Source organism: Accipiter gentilis, chromosome 19 (assembly GCF_929443795.1).
Source record: "Accipiter gentilis chromosome 19, bAccGen1.1, whole genome shotgun sequence".
Taxonomy (NCBI): Eukaryota; Metazoa; Chordata; class Aves; order Accipitriformes; family Accipitridae; genus Astur; species Astur gentilis.
In genome coordinates, this window is record NC_064898.1 from 14,306,533 (window position 1) to 14,328,049 (window position 21,517).

A 21,517-nucleotide genomic window follows, 5' to 3' on the forward strand; every position below is an offset into this window, starting at 1 on the left:
TACAGGACAGAAAGGAGTGGAAAAAAGGTCTGAAAGCGGGCAAAAAAGCAAGGCGCAGGCTCTGGAGGTTTTCTGTTTGTTTAGCAGTAGAGCTGGCTTAAAACTGCAGAGCAAAATCGGGCTTCAGACAGATGCTTTCCAGTAACCTTCTTTGGTCAGAAATTCTGGGAGAACTACTGGACAGCTGAACCACTCTTCACTGGAGAGGGCAGAGACAGAGGTGCTAGAATGGAAGACACAAGAAATTTGAAATTACTGCACAATTACCGTGACACCCAGTAGACAACACCTAGGACCACAGTTCTGAAGTAGAGGTGGAGAAAAAAGCAAATTCACATCCCAATTCACCTGATACACCATGAGCCTGCCTTCCTACATGGGTTTGTTTAGTAAGGGACTGGCCTAGACGGTGGTTTCATGAATATGTAACTTGACAAAAACCTGTCTGACAAAATAACCTAAGTAATCATATGCCCATTCAGTTTAAAATTAAACAGATGAACAAGAGAAAGAAAGAAGCCTATAACAAGAGTTCCACATTTCAGAAAAGCAAGATCTAAGTAATTAAGGGCACCTGAATTTAGATGTGACTGTATATGGAGAAATTGCAAAGGTACAACAAGAGTTACCTTGAATTTCCAAGTTAGTTGCAAGAAGAACAACTGCATAAAACACAATTAAATCAGGGAGAACCGAAGAAATGATACAGAGATGCAAACAGAGGATTGTGGACTGGGCGGGAGGTGATCGGGGGTGGAATCAGTATTCAACTATACCTACATATTGATGTATTTTAAGAAGTTAAGATAACCAGGTTTGGTTCCAGAAACTACTAGAACTCCAACAGCACAAGAGATAAGTCAGCTACCAGTGTGGTGCTATGACACTCCTACAGCTGCAGGTAAAGCCTAGGCACTCTTACCAGATACTGGGTAGTTTCAGCATAGTTCAGAATATTTTCACAAACATATTAATACTTAGAAAACTATCATTTTGTGAAGTTGAAAGACAAACCGAAGTAGAATTTAGAAAATAAGGACAAATGGCTTTTTAATCTCTAAGAGCCAAAGATGGAACAAAGAGCAAGGAAGGCTAATGCACAGTAAAGATGACACAGAAACAGGCACAGCCTAAAGATTAAAGTATGATCCAAACTAAAATTAATATTCAACCTCAATTTTCAACAATGTTACTAGTGGGAAAACAGCAGGAGAAATTCATATGAGTGAGTACATTAAAAATGCAAATTATCACACTATTACACAAATAAGAGTTCCATAAACTCAAACAGGGGCTAGGACAGATACAATTTAACACTGACACTCAAACATATGAAAACACAAGACTTGGTACCCAAGATTTTTAAATTGATCAAATCAAGGTGTCTGATCTAATAACATGGCAAATATATGCCTGTATTTAAGAGACAAAGATAATAATCCAACACAAACGCTCCATTAGGTTGACCTTAAAAATCACACAATTATTTAGAACACTATTTGAAGGAAAGAACAGTTAAAAGCTTAGAAATAGATAGAAAACAGGGTAAAGACAACACAGACTTATCAAGTGTAAACTGCATCAGATCAGTGGATACCTCTTTTACACAAGGTGAGAGATTTATTTATTTTAAAAAACCCAAACAAAACCACCACAAAACTACAATAAATCTAATCAATTAGTCACCAGTAAAGCACACGATACCGAGCTACAATGGCAGTTTAATAATTACGGTGGAGAAGATGAGAACTTATACAGAAGTTACATAGATAAGAAGCAACTAGCAAAAGTCTTTGCTGTGAACACCCAAAAAGACGAATGTCATTGTTTGGTCTCAAGGTCAGTCCTGTAATAATATCAATCTGATTTAACATTTCCACCCTGACTTTGGGAGAGCTTGGCTGCTACCACAGAGCAGAGAGGATTACTGACACAAAACACTGAACTTTCATCTATGAAAAGGAGGGAAAAGAAGAGGCAAGGGGGGGAGAAAAAAGTATGTTTGAGGTGTCCTTACCTACAGGAAACCGAAATAAGAAAGATTTTCCAAAAGCACAAAAGGCGAAGAATAATTAAAATAAGAGGTTTATTTGTCCTTGTAATTCTACAGGATCAAATCATAGAATAGCGGGTTGGAAGGGACCTCAAGGATCATCTGGTCCAACCTTTCTCGGCAAAAATCACAAACTGATTCTTCTTATTGTTACCTGTTTTATTTTTCATTATGTTTATTTGACTCAAAGGCTCTTTAAAGAAAAATAATCTTATTGGTGATACCTACTTTCATTTACATGATATCTTTCAGTGAACAAGGGTACCTTTCCAAAGAGACAGTACAATGCACAGCTGACATGCAAACCTCTCTTCTTTAAGCAACCTACAAAATATCAAGTAACATCAGTAGTAAAACCAACTATATGACCTAGGCATTGCAGCACCTTGAATCCTGCTTTGAATATTAAGCTAAAAGGAGATAAGACTTCTGAAGACATACAGAAATTCCATACTATTTTCCCATGCCTGAATTATACTAAGCAAAACATCAGCATGACAACAACATGTTGTTTAAGCTTTCGGTATCCTGTGAAATACAAGTTTGCATAATTCAGGACAGGGAAGCAATTTAAGTTGATAACTTCCAATTGATCTGAAAAACTATCATGTAACACAGACCAGAGTTCATAACGTGCTGTGAAATATATTATCTTTCTAATGAAAGTTATTTGCACTTCACAGGGTGCCAGTGGGAGGTTAGATTACTGCCCAACAATACTTCAATCTCATATTAATATGGAAGAAGGTCAAGCTATTTTTCTTCAGTTTAATATTTACTTCATTACTACTGCTTGTAAGATCCCAAGGCTTTTTCACCTTTTATCATACACTTGAGGAATCTGTAGCACCACATAGTCAAAAGACAACCATAAACATTGATTTCATTTAATGATTGATGTTCTCACAGAATACAATAAGCAAAGATCAAACCTGTAAACATTATTATACTACTTTTGTTTCCCCTACTTTTACTTCTAATCTCCTGAACACTTAAAAGCAAATTCAAAAAGGCTTAGAAAAGAGCTACTAAAATGACCAAGAAACCAGAGAACCTCTTAGGAGAGAAGATGAGAACAGATTGTTCAATGTAGCAAAAGGATGTGATTATTCCCAAAGCAAATCCAAGTAAACAACAGTGCAGAAATGTTGAGTGAAAGGAAAATGAGCATAAACAAGTTTGAATTTCCAGATTAAATTTATTTTTAATGAGTTACTCAACCCTCAGATTAACAAGGTTCTAGAACAACCTTCTAGCAGAAACAATAAGGATAAAAACTTTTTAAAATGGAGTTTGACAAGTAGGGATTACACGACATAACACTAGCAGGATATTGGATTTAACAAAGAAAATCCATTATGCCCAATTCTCCTATATTCTAAATTTATTTATAATTACAGTTTTGAGACTATAGGAAAAAATAGAAAGGCAAAGACATAACACTGTTTTACATATCATTCAGTAGAAAGAAGGACTGTATTGTCCTCTGTATTTTTCACAGAGGATGAATATGAAGTTATTTACTATTACAGGAAACTGCAAATTGCTGTAGCACTTCTGCCCATGAAAACCCAAGAGATCTGTACAAGTTCAGTGACCACAGCATCATATTTTCCATTGTAGTAAAGACAATATTCATGAAGCAGCTGGTCTCTTATTAATAGAATTCATTTATCTTATTCATAGCAAATGAAGCATGTAGTAGACAACAAGCCAACTGGCCCATTAAGAAACAGATTAAGTTTGACCTTTTCAGAAATCAGTTTAAAAGTCTGAAAATCCTAATTTTAAAAAATCCACAACATTTTCTTAAAGCAGAGACATAATTTCATATGGCATTTGAAACTCAAACCCACTCCTTTGGTAACCTGACATAATCCAATTACAAAATTTCTCTAAAGAATACCTATTTCAATATTAAGGCACAAGAACACACATGCTGAGTCATTCAAGGACTTTATTGACACAGTAGTCATTACTGACAGCATGGGAATTCACTTGCAGAGAGTCTTGGTTTAAAATTAAAGAACATGTGAGAGACAGAAAATACTGTGCTCTGTAAGTCTGTTACACAGTAGCATTTGTTTTCTCCATATATTTGGCTAAAGGTAACATGATAGAGACTGCAGCTGCTGTAATCACTAGAGGAAGCAATTAAGCTCCTTCTCTGGCCATGAACCAGCTTATCGTTGGTATCTCTGCATGAAAGGCTGAACACCGTTGGAATTGTTCTTGAAAGTTGCATCCATAATCCATAGGTAACTCAGACATCAGCAGAAGTTGCTGATCAGAAGTAACAGAACAGCGAGGAAGCAGATGACTTCAAAATATTAATGCCAGTTACTGAGTTTAAACTTCCTTTTAGTGGGAAACTTTTTTCAATTGGTAAGTGAATCATGTATTTAGAGACTAAAGTGTAACCTGTTGTAATGCCCTGCCTCTCACCCAACCCTAACACAAAAGGCAAGTTATGCACTTTTGTATTATATGACTAAAACAACTAAAAGCAATCCATTTTCAAAGGCAATGTGAGTTATTTCTGAAATTCTTACTAGTAAGCTCTACTTTTATAATTCTATGTTCGCCACCATAGTATCACATAGGGAATATGAAGAGTAACTTAGTTTACTTAAAATCTAAATTAATAAAAGAGAATGATTGCTATCTAACTTCAGTCGTTATTATTCAATGAACTCAGTCCTGCTCCAGTTAGAATCTGGAAAAGACATTGTAAAGATATAATCTCATGAAAATATGTGAGGCGAAGATATCTGGGAAAATGCATCTCTCCGGAAAGATACAAAGGGTTTTTTTTTTTTTACATGAAAAAAAAATTCCCAAGAGAGATAACAAGATCATAGGTTCTTATGCTGTAATTTTGTCCTTATTTTTTTCCAGCCAGCTAACACCCAAAATTTCCATGCATAAGACAGGTTCATCACTGTATTTTTATAATTAGCTTTATGAGAGAAGAAAATCACCCCTGAAAAACTGTATGTCAAAACAGTTTCAAGACAGTCTTTTCTGTGTGAAATTTCTATAAAACCCTGGTTAAAAATACCCCCTCACACCCCGCTAAAAAAGATGGGATTTCCATCTTGCGCCTGTTTCTCTGTTTCTCCATGTGTTAAGTAGTAAAATAAAACTACTAATGATTGCTAAGTTAGAAATTCCTAAAGATATCTGTTAAATCTTGTTTATATTACACCACAGCTCTGCATTACTGTTTGCATCATATTAAAACACTTTAAGAGGTACAGCATTACTTGAAACAGCTGCATATCCACTGAACTGTCAACCGTTTAACCCAAAACTTATGTAGTTCTCATCTTTGAATACGTGAACTTGTTCCTAAAATAGGACTTAAGATGGAGAGAAGGCCTCAAAAATTAGAGGGAAAAACTGAAGGCTTCTGCACAGCAATAGGCCATGAGGTCACCTGTATAAAATGCATATTACTTTTTTGGATTGTTTAATACAATATACATTAACTTTGCCAGAACAGTAGACCTATTGTGGAAATTAAAAGCATACAAGTATTTCTATAATGAAATTTCCTATATAATCTATATGGCAACGCCCTAGACTAGGTTGCTTTTTCACAAGGCAACTACAAAGAAATCACAAAGTAGACTTGCAGTGGGTTGACCCTGGCAGGATACCAGGTGCCCACCAAAGCCGCTCTATCACCTCCCCTCCTCAGCTGGACAGGGGAGAGAAAATAAAACAAAAGGCTCATGGGTCAAGATAAGGACTGGGAGAGATCACTCACCAATTACCATCATAGGCAACACAGACTCAACTTGGGGAAATCAGTCTAATTTATTACCAATCAAGTCAGAGTAGGATAATGAGAAATAAAACTAAACCTTAAAACACCTTCCCCTCACCCCTCCCTTCTTCCTGGGCACAATGTCACTCCCAATTTTCTCTGCATGTTCCCCCTCCGAGTGGTACAGGGGGATGAAGCATGGGGGTTGTGGTCAGTTCATCACATGTTGTCTCTGCCACTCCTTCCTCCTCACACTCTTCCCCTGCTCCAGCGTGGGGTCCCTCCCATGGGAGACAGTCCTCCACAAACTTCTCCAATCTGAGCCTTTCCTGTGGGCTACAATTCTTCAGGAACTACTCCAGCATGGGTCCCTTCCAAAGGCTGCAGTCCTTCAGGCACAGACTGCTCCAGCATGGGTCCCCTGCAGGGTCACAAGTCCTGCCAGCAAACCTGCACCAGCATGGGCTCCTTTCTCCATGGGTCCTGCCAGGAGCCTGCTCCAGCACGGGCTTCCCATGGGGTCCCAGCCTCCTTCGGGAACCCACCTGCTCCGGCGTGGGGTCCTCCCCGGGCTGCAGGTGGAGATCTGCTCCCCCGTGGACCTCCCTGGGCTGCAGGGGGACAGCCTGCCTCACCAGGGTCTTCCCCACAGATTGCAAGGGAATCTCTGCGCCGGCGCCTGGAGCATCTCCTCCCCTCCTTCTGCACTGACCTGAGGGGCTGCAGGGTTGTCGCTCTCACATGTTCTCATGCTTCTCTCCCAGCTGCAATTGTGCAGTTTTTCCCTTCTTAACTCTGTTCTCCCAGAAGCACTACCACCATTGCTGATGGGCTCAGCCTTGCCCAGTGGCGGGTCCGTCTTGAAGCTGGCTGGCATTGGCTCTGTGGGACATGGGGGAAACTTCCAGCAGCTTCTCACAGAAGCCACCCTTGTAGCCCCCCTGCTACCAAAACCTTGCCATGCAAACCCAATACAACACTACTAGCAAAAAGTACAGGAAAAATAGACTCGATGTTTTAACTGAAAACAAGCTGGAATCAATGAGAAGGAAAAATTTCAATTCTGCTTCAGGAGTCCAGCTACAGGCGGACACCACTATGTGAAGCATTTAAGCATATGCCTTTTAAACATGCATCTGAAAGACCTATTATGAAATCAACAATCACTTAATAATCAAGAAGGCCAGTTGTAGCAGTAGATTTTTTTCTAAAAACTTTTTTTCCCCCCTTAATTCATAACTTAACATCAAAGAAACCCTACTCCAGGTGCAAAGAAAACTAAATGTTCCTACTTAATTGTGCCTACACAGAGAGTGAAATCTCTGTCAAAGGATAACTTTTTAATGTAATAAGAACACCTATTATATGCATAAAATAAGCCTTTCAAGAGACAGTAATGTATTTAGTAACTCAGTTGATTTGAAAAAGAAAATGTAGTCTCTCACCACAAATACTAATTGTAGGACAAGACTGAAGTAGGTACGATGGCCATACAAATGTGATGCTAACACCAAACTAAAGAGGATCATATAACCTATGCTCTTCTGGGATACTTCCAGAGTCTTACATTTTTAGAAAGAGAAGGAAATAGTGCAAAATAAAACCTCTAGGAAAATGCTGCTGAGGATTAGATATCAATCCTAGCATTATCAGCTCTCACTGCATTCACAATAGTCAACTGCGGCTTCATGGAGCACAGTGTAACAGCTCTGCATACTACTTTGGAAAACAGCACTCTTCAGTATGAATGTACCAAAACCACATTAAAATGAAGTCTGACCTTATCTTGGGACCACTCCAATTAAAGTGCAAAATGTCTGCACACTACATTAAACATATTTGTTCTACCTTCAATGTATGTGGAATCTCCTGCCACATAATTATAAACATTGCATTTTTACAGTAACTTCTTAGATACTGGATTCTGCACAAATTAGTAGTTTGTAACTTTTGTGATATAGAAGTTTAATTCCACCTGAAAAATAGTGCACATACTGTAGTTTCATAAATCTTACATTTAGGCAACTTTAAAAGTTTATAGTATTTTCTAACTGGATTAAGCCAGCTTCACGTTCTCTTCTCTAAACATGGTCAGGAAGGACCAGTTCCAAAACTCATTTCCACAGAAGCTCTGCAGCACTTTGGATTTTTCCCCCCACTGAACTGATCTTCCAAACTGATATGTAAATGAAAAATCCTAGATCACCTAAAGAGATAAAACATGGTAAATAATGCCTTTGTTCTCCAGGGCTTGTAGGTTATTAAATATTCAAAGATCAAATCATAAGAGTTCATCACTGAAATCAACTATTTACTACACTGTTTGATTAGATTTTCAAAGACAATTAAAAAAAAAGCATATAAAAAAAAAAAAGCCTTGCACAAGTATTTTACACTCCACTGATTTTAAAGCTGAGTAGCAGTAGCTAGTATGCTTTAATGGGTCAAAAGTTCTCTACTCCAGGAAACATACAATACTGCTATTTGCCGTAACAGGTACACTGTCCTAGTAGGATCTACACCAGAGTCTGTACAATATAAAGCCAGGATTTCTATTTTGTTGAGAAAAATCCAGACAATTCCCCAGTTGTCCTAACACAGGAACTAAGGCAGTATGCTCTGGAAGGCATGGTCACAAAACTAAGGGATTTGAAATGAACAAAAGGAGAAGCATTTCTTACTACACCAGACCAGACCTTATCTGCCTAAGGCTAAAGGACACTATAGCACAAAGCATTTTAAAGTTGCGCCTGGGATACAATAAACATTGTGTCAAACACAACACTTGAACTAAAAAGTTTTAAAAGTCAGGACGACTTGCAAGTTAAGTACTCATTACTTGAGATAGAAATACTGCTTATCCTTGAAGAGGGAGAGAATTATTAAACATGTAGATATAGGGTCTAAGTCTAGCAAGGACTCACAAGTATTCTTCACAAAAGTAGTGGGACTACTCACTTCAGAATCAAGGTCTAAATTACTTGTCAAGAGTGATATTCGTTCCACAGCAGTCTGTCTTTGACAACTTAAGAAGCTGTATTTGTTCATATTTGATCTGGAAAAGAAGCAGTCAATTTCCAGTGCTAGTCCAGGTCAAAAAAGAACCCATGTGGTATCCTAACCTGTCACTGCTATTTGTGCACCCCATCTTATAGGACCAGGTTTGTAATAGTTAAGTTTAATAACAACTTAGATATTTACTACTTAAAACAAGCTCAAACTTACTGTTTTACGGAGAAAGCTTTTTAGCAAAGAGAAGGACTTAAAGTACAACTAAAAAACAAAAATGGACCATTGAGGTTTTAGCTACATATGTACACATATATGCACATTTTCTATGTATTCTATCATCTCACACTCTGTGGGCATGGATACAGGAATTTTTGAATTTAATACAAATTCATGTAAGATGCTAGGTTTGTATCCAGCTACTCACTAAAACAGAGCTGTGTCCAGAAATAGAAGCACTTATATGAAAAAGGTCTCAAAAAGACAGCAGCTGCTTTATGTAAATGCAATGCTGTAAATGATCTATGTACAGTCGATGCATGAACAAGTACAATTAACATTCAGTCCTACTGTTGGCCAAAGAAAATCTTCACAGTTTGACCTCCTATCCCAGGTAAAGAGACAAACTTTGGGTGCAGACTCCAGGTTAGCATCAGCGAGGTTTCTTATGAGCTAAGGAGCTCACAGTAACACCTGTTCCCTATCCACATAAAACGCAATACTGCTACCCTTCACCCCACAAAAACTAGCAGACCGTGTCAATGTGGCAGATATTTTTAAGGATTAAAGTGATTCTTTTCCTTGAACATCTCATGTTGCCGCACGAGAAGCTCTAAGTTACTTCTCTGCTCCACCTGAAGGAAAGCTCTGGGCAACAGGCAAGAGAGATGCAAAGTGACTTAAAGACAAGAAGTAGGTGGCAAGGAGTTACAGGGGAGGAGGGCAAGCCGAGCCTAGTAACGCTCGTGGCAATTCCTAGTTTTCACCTCAGGCTCTTCCAAGCGTGAGGGCCGTTTTCACGCCCCGGGAAGCCGTCAGTGCCTCAACCCACGGAGCTCTAAAAGCACGGGGCTGCTCGCCCTTATCTCTTCTTTCAGAACCTTTCAGAATACATAGAATTTAATCTAACGCATGAAGACGCCAGGGGAGAGGGGGGCAGATGAGGAGATACGGACTCTCTTCACGTAAATTCACTTCAGCGTCTTGCTTTGCCCGTTTATCACGGACGCCTCCCTCACCTAAAGATGCCCAATTAGCCGCCAGCGACCCAGAACGAGACCCCCGCCCCTCCCCCCCTCCCCCCGGCAGCACTACGCGCCTGGTCCGGCCCGTCCAGCGACCTACGCCGCGGCTTCCAGCTTCCAGCCCCCAAGCCCGACGCCGGGCTCTCGCCCGCTCCCCGGCGGGACCCCCCGCCCCCCCCACCCCCCGGCCGGCCCGCTCCCCCCGCGCTGCCCGCTCTCCCCGCCGGGGAGGGGGAGGGCGCGGCCGGGCCGGCGGGCCGGGGCAGGGCCCCGCGCCGCCCCCGCTCCCCCGGGAAACCCACCCAGCCCCGCCGCAGGCGAGGGGAGGCGAAGCGCAAGCGGCGGGGAGGGAGCGGGGGAGAAAGTTGACGAGGCGCTTCTCAGCGGCTGCCGGCAGGGGAGCCCGCTCCCGGCGCCCATTCAAACAAAAGAAGCCCCTTCTCCTGCCCGCCGCCCCCGGCACCCCCGCGCCCCGGCCCCGCCGCCCGACTCACTTCGCAGGGCCCCGATGAGGAGGCTGCCGTCCTTGATCAGCTCCTTGATGAACTTGTTCGTCCTCTCCAGCTCGATCTCGTGACACTTCAGGCGCTCCCTGAAATCCGGGCTGTCCAAGTAGGAGTCGCTGAACTCCAGCGTGGGCAGCCCCATGGCAGCGGCCGCAGCCCCCCGGCCGAGCAGCGAAGGGGCGGGCGGCTGAGGGAGGGCCGCGCCGAGTAGACGGCGCCGAGGGCAGGCGGGAAAGCGGCGGAGAGGGGACGAGGAGAGGCGAGCCGAGGCGCGGGCTGCCGCCGCCCCCCCCGGAGGGGCTCCCGACCCGCCGCGCCGGCCCCCTCAGCGCCCGCCGCGCCGGCGGCGAGGCAGACGGCCGTTGGCGGCGGAGGCGGCGCGCTCCGGTCGCTGTCAGCCAGCTACATGCTGCCCGCGGGGGCACCGCGGGCTCCCAGCGCCGCCGCCGCTCCGCCGCTTCCGGCAGCGCTCCTCTTCCTCTCTCCCCGGCCCTAACTTCTGACTGAACCTCCCCCGGCCCGGCCGAGGAAGCCCTCCTCCCGGCGCGGCATGCTCACACGCCGGGGACGCGGCCCCGGCAGCGCCCGCCCCTCGCTCGCTCGCCGCCGCCCCCGCCGTGCTCTGCCCTCCAGCGGCGGCGCGGACGGGTCGGCCCCGGCCCCGGGCCCCGGCCTCGCCTCGGCCCCGGCTCGGGGCGCGGCGGCGGGCCCGCACGGCCCCTGTGAGGGGCAGCGCTCGCCTCCTCCATGGCCTGGGGCTGTGGGAGGCCCAGGGGAAGGCAGGGAAGGGGGAGGCAGGCTTGGGGGCGCCGGCAGGAGGCGGGTTCGTGTCGGAGGCTGGTGCGGAGGAGAGCAGCCCGCCTTTGCCAGCTGCCAGCCAAGCGTCTCCTGCCTCAGCTGGAGGAACAGCGGGTGCTTGGGCCTCGGGCAGCCGGCCCCAGCACGCCTGCTCTGCCAGGGGATCTGCCGTGGCAGCCCGGCGTGGCCCGGGTCGGCCTGCCTGGCTGCGTGCGCGGGCCTGTGCCAGGGCAGTGCTCCGAGGGAGGTGGATAGCGAGAGGAGAGAGCAGCGAAGCGTCAGGGAGCAGGAGAGAGGGAGGTGAAGGCCGAGGAAATAGAAGAGAGGGGAAGGTCGGTGTTCTGCCGTGGCAGCTGGTTGCTGTGAGGGGATACGGCTGGCCCAAGTCCGTCCTAACGAGGAGCGTCAAGAAGCTGCAAGCCCGGTTACTGCGGCAAAGTTGTGTTTTCCCAAGGACGTTGAGTGGGCTCATCTCAGTAAACACAAGCACTTTGGAAGATTCCTGTATGTTTATCTGGAGTGGTTTCTCCAGACATACCGTGTCAGTGTGCAAGTATGTATACAAATGTACGTACTGGGTTTGAGGAGAGCTGTCTGTAAACACACCTTCAAGTCAGCAGTAACTCCACGGGAAACAACCATCGAGACTGGCCATAAAATAATTGTATTTCAGGACAGCCCACTGCATGCCAAAAATAGCTTTCAAGAAGACCACCATGCTTCTCTGTTAGCCGTGCACACACTCCTACCAGATCATTCACAGTCTCCCTATTTACACAGTTTAATGCGAAAGTGGGGGAAGCTCAAAGCTGCTGTACGTTGTACTTCCCCGATGCAATTTGTGCTCTTCACACTTACTAACTCTTCGTCAAAACTTGCTTATTCGTATTCACAATAGATATTTGTGAGTGTCAGAAATGCAGAAGAGGGGCTGCAATTTCTAACCATGCGGCCTGTGGAATTTGTTGAAGTGAAAAAAATAATAATTGTCTGGTTTTACAAGGATGAGAGTTCCTGCCCACAGGACAATCTCTGAGCTAGCTGTCAATGTTGATATTCAGGGACCCACTGAAGACTTTTAATTCACAGTGATCACAAAACTGCTTATCAACATGTTGCCCGAGACAAATTTATTTTCTGATAATAGGAAGAATAGGCCTGGAAAAGACTGTTGGGTTAACTAGTTTATTTCCTTGCTTTTTCAGGCAGTAGCATGTAATCTCACTTGTAAACTAATAAGCTTCATTTAGAATCCAGTTGAACTACTGGAAGGATGTTCCCAGTAAAAATTTTCTGATTATTAAAAACCTATTTTTCAGCCTACATATATTCACAGAGTCATTTTAGGTGTACTTGTTCTTCCTTCAGCATCATCTGTAGCTGAAAAGATTCTTTGTCTTCTGTCATGTTTATACTTTGATGTAGTTCTAGAATGCAATAGTGTCATCTCTAAGCCTTCTGTATGACAGCTAAATAAACCAAAGCTTTCTGTCATAAAATATTAATTTCCTTCCTTATTCTCATGGTTCTTGTCTAGATCTCTAAGTTGGATTTCATCTTACTTGATCATGGTTTACTGAAATTATACACAAGATCTTGTTCAGCCATGTTAATGACTAGGCTACTGCACTAAACACCTCTCATGAAGATTGCATTTGTCTATTTCATGGTGAAATTATTTCTGTTGCTTCACTAAGTCGCTTACATGTTTCTTTTCCTCTATATTCAACCAGAAGACTCCAAAGTTAGAGCAGAAATATTCATTGGTCCCAAAAACGTGTACTTAGCATTTTAGTTCAGAGCAATTGTTCTGGTAATCAAGATGAATCATTTCTTACTATGCAATGTTCTCCTCTTCAGAAGTTCCATAACCACATTGCTGCTTTTGGTATCAGGATCATGAATGGAAATATTAATGAGACCAATACTAATAGTGTACTCAGCAACATTTACTAAGAACTTCCGTCCAGCCTGACATCCCCCCTCCAAGTAACTTACCATTATCCATTTAACTGGTGCCGTGTATTTCTCAGAATAACTCACATCCTTCTTAGCTGAACTGAGTATTTCCCAGCATACAGTGTATCAAATATCATGCAAAAATCCTACTAGTTCACAGGTACTACCGTTCTCGGTTTTTTCAGAAAAAGCTTTTATTTTTAAGGCAATAGATCTGTTATGAATGATCTTTGTTTCATAAAACAATATGTGGTCAGCTGTACACCCAACCCTGCATTATTTTTTCACTGGTAGAGAAAAGGTTTGTAGCTAACCTGTGAGCTTAATGAGTATTTATGGCTGCATCTGAAGGAGGAGCTGGTAAATGAGTGATTCGGCACACCTGCAGAGAGGTTAACTAACAAAAAAAAAAAATCTTGATGAGAAGGTAAGTCTTAGCATGTGTTTTGTGTTGGAGTTAGGTGCAACTCTGTAATTTGTTGCTTTCTAAAGAAAACAAGGTATTTGAAGGTATATTTGGGAAGTGTAAAAGATCCAAGCTTTATAGTGAGAAGGAATAAGCCGTATTTGTCTTTTCTTCTTCCTCCTCTTCTTTCCCAGAGAAGATTCTAGTACAGAGCCCTAGTAGCAACACTAGGTTTCAGGACTTCAAAAGATGGGAGAAACTGGGGAGAAGCCTAGACGTACCAAAAAGTGTCTTGAAAACTAATAGTACGCTACAAATGGGGGAACTATACAGAATGAAAACTCATTTAGACACCTAAGTATGTAGAAGCACCAGTCCCTTAAATAGAAGGCTGTAGTAAATGAGTTAGCCTGATGTTATCACTAGCTGTGAATAGATGAATGAAAAGTGAGATACTTTTTCTTCTGAACCCTGGGGAGCTTTGTCCTGTTTCAGCCACTTCTACGTTTGTTATTCTAAGCTTATCCTAAAACCTTACATGTTAGGGAGGTCAGATCAATTACTGTAGATTTCTCTTTCATCCTGAATGTAAACACTGAACTATAATTCCCAATCAATGGCCCTACTCTGACTCTAGAGGATGCCTGGGGCACATTCTTATCATGGTCCTATTAGCTAGGTTGCCTGGAAGAGGAAAGGAGAGGTGTGTATTGGTAATGCTTACTGCAGTGTATGTCCCCTACCTGGACAGTGAGGAAATGGCTACACAGTCAGTCTTCAACATTATGCCTCTACCTAGCTCTGTTAGATGCTGTTAATTTAGCAGTTAATGCAGACAAGGACCGTGAGTGTCTCTTTATCTAGAGGGAAATATTTTAGAACAGAGACTCTGCCAACTTCCCTTGTTGTTTCTTCTGCCTCAATGTACACAACTATGGGAAAATTACTTATAGAGCTGTGTGGCATTGCTGTGTCTTCTGAAAACTGCTGCTTTCCCTTGAGAGAGTGTGCGATTATAGACAAAAGAATGCAAGCACATTAATGCTTGTAAGTCCACTTGAACTGCTCAAGGGTACAAGATTACCTCTGTACCTATATAACATAGGCAATATTAACTGCATAGAAAACCCCACTCAAGCAATTATTTATAGAGTATTTTAATTCATTTTAGCTTCTCTAAATATCTTGTATTATCTAAGTTTCCCATTGGTTTCTTCATGGGAATTGTCAAGATTCCCAGTAGCTTGCTAGGATAAATGCTATTAAAAGTTTTCAGTTTCTCCTTATTAAATTAAGATTCTAGATGCTAAGCAGTGATAAATTAAAAAAAAAAAAAAAAAAAAAAAAGAACCAGGGAAGTAAGTCTAAGTTTCATAATTCCTTGTATGTATAAACTGAAAATGATACTACTGTCTCTGTCTGGAATACAATCTCTGTGTTGTTAACTGATTGTGAAATGATAGAGCTGCCAATGGGTTCTGTTTGGTTTATTGCTTTGGGCTTTTTTTACTGCAAATTAACATTGTCAGAGGAGGAGTATAGCTAGCCAAAATCATAGTTTAGAAGCCAAACCATGTAATTTAGTATGTACAGATCATGTTATCCTGAGGTATTGGTCTCTGCGCACAAAGGTCTACTCACATGTGCATTCCTATCAGTTTTTCAGATTGTAATTGATAACTACAGATCAATAATATTTCTTGAAAAGAACTGTAGTCTTTTAAATATTTGAGCTACCCCCAAGTGGTTTGGAGAAGCTCCAAACAGGGAAGTTCAAAGCTGAAATTAAAAATCATATTTAGTAACTCTTATGCTGTGTTTGCTTAAGCCTCCTGAGTACTTCTCTGCTGAACCTGAATATTCCCTTACTGGCTGTGGTTCTCCCTGCTGGTATTCTCAAAATACCATTTACCTGAAGAAGTAGGTGCCTAAAAACCATGTGAGTTACAGACACTTAGACGAGGAGCTCCCAAATCCCAGATGGGATTGATACAGTACAAGTGACTGAGCAGATGAAGGCTGCTCAGCATTCTACATGAAGCGGTGGATGTGGCATCTTAAAAATCTCAGCAAGGTAAGGAGGACTGCCAGTTTCATTTGTATATCTTAGTAGCTAAAGCATTTGCCTACAAAGTGGGAAAGCTAGATGTTAGGTACCTGCAGTCTTGATTCACAGTGTCTGTCTCTAGAGGGGTGAACCTTCAGGCAGTGCCTTGCCTCACATTTCTTGACAGCTTTAGGGAGCTCCACTCCGCATGAAAACTCTTTGGATCACTCTCTGTGTCTGTATACTACTGAGAAGTAGCCCCATGCTTTAGTTTTCACGCTGGAAACAAAGCATCTGAGAGGTAGTAGATGTAACATCTTAACTGAAATTTGATTCATGTATTCTTTGCTGGGATTCTGTTATAGCCTCTTGCCTGTATTATGCTGCAAGTAACTTAGATACTTTATTTACTGTAGTTTATTGAATATAAGTAAGTAAACAATGGAGCTCTAAAAATCATCATCAAGGTGAAAAGCAAGAAACTCAGTTTTAACACTGGTATCCAAAATTCTTCTTTCACATCCGGAATCTGTTTCCAGAAGTGGTTGCCATCCTTACTAGCCTTGTCACTTGTACCACTTTGAACATGAAAGAAGAAAGAGGCTATAGGCAGGTGTAAGCAAATTTTGGTCCTGCCCTTAGTGGGCTGGCTGCAAGTTTGCACCAGATAAGAACTGGGTGATTATGTGGTGCTAGATGAGCTAAAAGCCAGGGCATATTCTGCTCAGCCCTGTGCTAACATCTTTATACAATGTTTGGGTCAAAGTGGATTTCTCTGATTACTGCAGACTGTATAGACGTTGAGAGCCAGGAATAACAGAAGGTATCTGAAGGAAGCTCGGTCACTTTGGAAGATTATGGTAGAAGGGATGCAGCAGAAAGCTGAGCAAGAGAGGAAAAGTGGACAGACATGTCTGCTGTCTTCTTTATCATGTGTCCCCCCACTGTATGGAAACTAGATAGCTGGCAATTGCAGCCATACTGTGTAGTGGTAACAGACATCAGGAGATGGCAACTGGTAGAGGATCATGCATAAAAGCCTTTGCTAGACTTCTTGGTTCTCAGAAGCAGAACCAGATCTACGAATACAGGGCGGTGAGATGGCATCATTTTCTCCAGCTAGTAGTTTTATAGTATGCTTTGCAGGTATGTAAGATATTTAAGGGGAAGGTCTTTATTAATTTCTGACTAACCTTCATACCTCACTATTTGTAAATTTGAAGTAGTAATTGTAGCTTGCATCCTGTTTAACTCAGTGGAATAACAGACTAGTTTATTCTTGCCATGTCTGTCAGTAAGGTATGACACAAAAGTCAGTAGGACCAACAGCTCTTGGATGTTTCACATTAGTTTCCATTCACTGGAAGATTTAGGTCTTTAGCATTCAGTACTCTCTAGTATGTAATTTCCATTTAGATTGGCTGAGCAGATAACTGGAAAAAAAAAAAAAAAAAAGATGAGGGAGTCTTTTTATGATACAGCGTAATCTATTTTTTTTCTGGGAGCATTGAGATCTGCTAGGTCCACCCTAGCAGAGCAAGTGTGAGAAACGAGCTGACTCCAGTAACAACTCTTGACGGTGGGCACTTGTAACAAGCAGGGCAGGCCTATTGCTAATACTTCCCTGTGCGGACAGAACACAGTTGATATGCCCGTCCAAAGGGCAAGTCTTACAAGGCTCTTGGCAGTCATAAAGCAGTGAAAGCATTTTGCCAAGTAAAAGGCTGGATTCAGTTCCAAAAGATAAATCTGGACTTGGCCAAGTTAAACACTGTGATAGAAGTGTTGGATGACACATGAACTACTGGTTTACCAAAGTGATCTCTCCCCTAAAAACTAACTTTAATTACAGAAAAGTTTACTTAGAAAGTAATGCAATTCAAGAGAATACCTAACAAATGCCATTTTGAAGTAAATCTTTAAGTATTTTTTTCATTGATCTCCATATGTGTTTATGGAGGTAGGTAAACCAGAAACTAAATCAATAATTTGTTTACCTGAATACCTTTGTAACTCTCTCTGTTACCTAAAGCTCTGCTTTTTTGCACGTGTGGAAGCGCATAGGTCTTGATAGGGCTAAGTAGTTTTGAGTTTATGAGTTCTGCTTGAATCCAGGAAAAAGGTATTCTTTATGGCATCTAAGGGCAACATAATTTCTGTGCCTAGTGATTAAAGCCTACAAGGATGTGTTCTAGTCGCATTCTTTTCTAAAAACTAGTCAAGCAATTTATGTGAAAGCCATTGAGTACCAGTCCTAGGGTGAAAGACACAGGCTATGACTTTGGGTGTCTAGGATTGGGTTTAGAACAAAATTCATGCAGTGAAATATATTTTTCTTCTTACAGGTAGGGACAATGAGACAGATTAATGGGCCAGAAGCAAGTTACTTCCATAAGCTTGGCTACACTTGGAAGTTTACTAAAATACCTATTGCAGAATAACAGTGTCCCCTTGAGGATTTACAGCAAAATGATCATACCAGAATAAATTAGGGATAACTATTTCAGTAGATCTCAAAATGTATAAAAGATATATAGTGCAACTTTAAACTCCCCAAGAATATTTTAGCTAAACATACTCTTATTCTTCCTTTATATGGGAACTCTGTTTTTAGCATTTTTTCCATTTACTGTATAATTGATAACTGCTATGACGTGTGTTTTTCCCTTCTTCCTCTGAAATATGCGAGTTACATTATAATTTCCAAGATATTGAAGTGTTTACTGCCAAAAGTAGGAAAGTGCTTCTTGGTTTAGTATAAAACCAAATCAAATAATAAGTGGAGTCTGTTTTTCATGGCTCTATCTATCAATGCACAATAGATCTTCACGTGAACAAGGGAAATGTGGACTTTCTTTGAACTCTGTCCTCTTCTCATCAGTGTTTCATTTTTTGTTTAATTCATAATGTTTTCATTACATTAAGGGAACAACAGGGTAGCCCTCCTGTAGATAGTGGAATAGCTATGTTTCCTTGTACTATAATCTACATGGTAACTGGTTTTGTTTGAGTTAAAGTCCTGTTGGTTTTGCATTTCTTTTAAAAAAAAAAAAAAAAAGTACACATTTTTTGTTGTAACTGCTTTTTCTTAGTAGCAGTTTCATAGACTGTATAACCAGAAATGTATTGATAGTCATGTCAGATACATTACAAATATATTTAAAAATAAACAAGTTGCACTTCTAAAAAACTATTAAATTAGGCTATTGTAGCTAACCTGGGTAATTCTTCATGGAACTAATAACGACTCAGAATGGAAAATAGTTTGGAAGCATTGAAATTAAGTTTGCTATTATGTAAGCCAATCCAGATTTCATTTTTCATATCAGTAACTTAAAATGGAGCATTACTCAATAATAAACCCATATTTGGGAGAAGAGGGAGAGAAGATACCTGTTTAAATGTCCTCTACCTATTGTACACATGGCCCACAAAACTATCTGATGTTGCTCAGAGCCATGGGAAATTAAGCTGCAGCTGAAGTTGCTGCTTGTCTATTTGCTATTCAATGTAGAGTCACTTGCATGTGGTCCTTGTCTAGCATTGTAATTATGCAAATGATACTGGCTGAAGACAGCTACCTTGGAGAGCAGATGCTTCTAATCTGGAATTCTAAAATTAAATTAGATGTTGATAAAGATTATGTATTTTGTTGCTCTCCCCTCCTAGTATTGGAAAAGGAATATTGTGTAATTTGTTTATTGTAATGACTCTCCCTTTTCCTCCTCTTCCCCACATTTTTAATTCAGTATGTCTTCCTGTGAAAATACAGAAATTTGAGGCTAGAAAGGATCAAAGGGAGCATGCAGTATGAATTTCCTCTCCAAGGCTCAAACAAGTGTACCTAAACCATCCCTGAGAAAGAGCTCAACTGCCTATTAATGTTCTCAATAAGGATATTGTCTTAGTTCCTTCAGATAGTATCTTCTGGTGTTTCACCACCCTGCTCAAATGCTTCTTCAACCATAATCTTTGCTGTCAGTTGTATTTTGTGTTTTTCTTCTCCCTTGGACATGAAGAACAATTGATTACGGTCTTTTTTTCCTGACATTTTTACCATGCCTTCTGTATCTTCTTTTCTAGACCAAACAAACTCACTGTTTTTTGTTCTTTTTAAAAAACCAACTAATTTTCTTTTTAAAAATGCTTGCTCTTTTTAGAAAAAAAATCAGAATTCACTCTAGTTTCTTGCTACACGTGCGGTTCCTAAACAGGACACAGAATTTCCCGTGAGGACTCACCAAAGCTGAATTTGTAGGATTAGTTATCTTTCCCATTATTGCATCCTGGAAGGAGATGGCTCTTTGGAAGAACATCACTGTATAAATCACTGTAACCCTAGCCCATTTCTGTTCCCACCATCTAGCTAAATATTTCTCATTCTGTGTCTTGTGTATTCTGTATTGTATTTTCTCACAGTTGCAAATTATTTTGCTCTTTTATTTGGTCCAAACCCAGTAAGATGAAGCTAGTTATCTTACTGATTTGTCAAAATAATTTTAAATTCTAATCCTTTCACCAACAGTACTTTCCATCTCATCATGACTGGTTTTGATAAATGAAAATTGGAATTTGGAAAGATCTCTTTGGGAGTTGTGCAATGTTCTCGCAGCGTGACAGGGAGCTACTGAAAACTACTTGTTTGAAAGTGAATTTTTTCCAGCTGCTTGTATACCCTTTTTATGCTAAGACTCATTAGCCTTGTGCTTTAGGATGCCAGTGCAGGCCACCATTTTAAAACTAAGCTACTGTCAAAGTTTATTGCACCTTTTTACTTAGTAGTCCGCTTACTCTGTTGAAAGAAGAAACTAAACAAGCTGAATATTTTCCATGTTTGACAAATCCATGCCAGTGGTTTAGTATTCCGTCTTCTAGGTATTTTCACTTTCTCAGCATCTTCTGTTTCTCAGTAATGTCATCACTATTCCCTTTGTCTTCTTCTTCTAAAACTTTTTCATACAATCCTTCATGCCACTTTACATGCCCTCACAACTTAGCTTTTATCAATATGTCCTTGGTCTTTTATGTTCATCCTGGCTTTCAGTTTTTGTATGATTCATTCTTCAATGTTTGAAGTTATTGAAGAGCTCTCAATACAGCCATAATGGTCTCTTCTACTCCTACTATCTGTCTTTTGCTGTGGAATAGTTGGGTTTACAAAATAATCTTTCAGTAATCCTACCTGTACTCCATTCTTCTTCAAATTCTTCCAGAAAATGACTTTACTTACCATCTCCCTGTTTGCTGAAATCTGCTTTTCTGAAGACTCTTGCCCTATTCAACTACTTTTGCAATCTTTGTTTCATTAGAATGATAACATTTGTCCTTTAATGGTCACCCCTAAAGATAGTTCTGTATTATTTCCCAGGAGTCAGAACCGTATTTAAAAGAAATTCTGCTGTGAAGGAATAAGCTACTCTTTAAAATAAAATTTGTTCTTTATATGTTCAAAGGACTTAACAGGTTTACCATCCAGTTTACAAAAATAATCCACTTTTTCAGTAACCTATTGAGCAAAAAATATTTCTATTAAATTTGTGGATGAAACCAAGGTGCAAAGTTCTGCAGGTGTATTGAGAACTGGTCTGTAGTTCCAGTGAAGAAGTGGCCTGAGTAAAAAAAAAGGCCTGAAAAAAGTTATTCATTCAATAAATGTAAGTGCAATGTTCCACACTTATATGCAAATACAGGATAAGGACCAATTGTTTAAATAGAAGTTTTAC

The 21,517-nt window shown here is 41.0% G+C and overlaps 1 protein-coding gene across 2 annotated transcripts in view; it reads right to left on the reverse strand.

The window, feature by feature from the left end:
• Nucleotides 1–10,835, reverse strand: part of ARHGAP42 (Rho GTPase activating protein 42) — a 165,014-nt gene extending 154,179 nt beyond the window's left edge. For both annotated transcript variants that reach the window (XM_049823141.1, XM_049823140.1), the window contains exon 1: nucleotides 10,573–10,835. In XM_049823141.1, the coding sequence (XP_049679098.1) occupies nucleotides 10,573–10,726 (154 nt within the window). In that variant the 5' untranslated portion in view covers nucleotides 10,727–10,835. The remainder of the gene's footprint in view (nucleotides 1–10,572) is intronic.
• Between the last annotated feature and the right edge of the window lie 10,682 nt (nucleotides 10,836–21,517).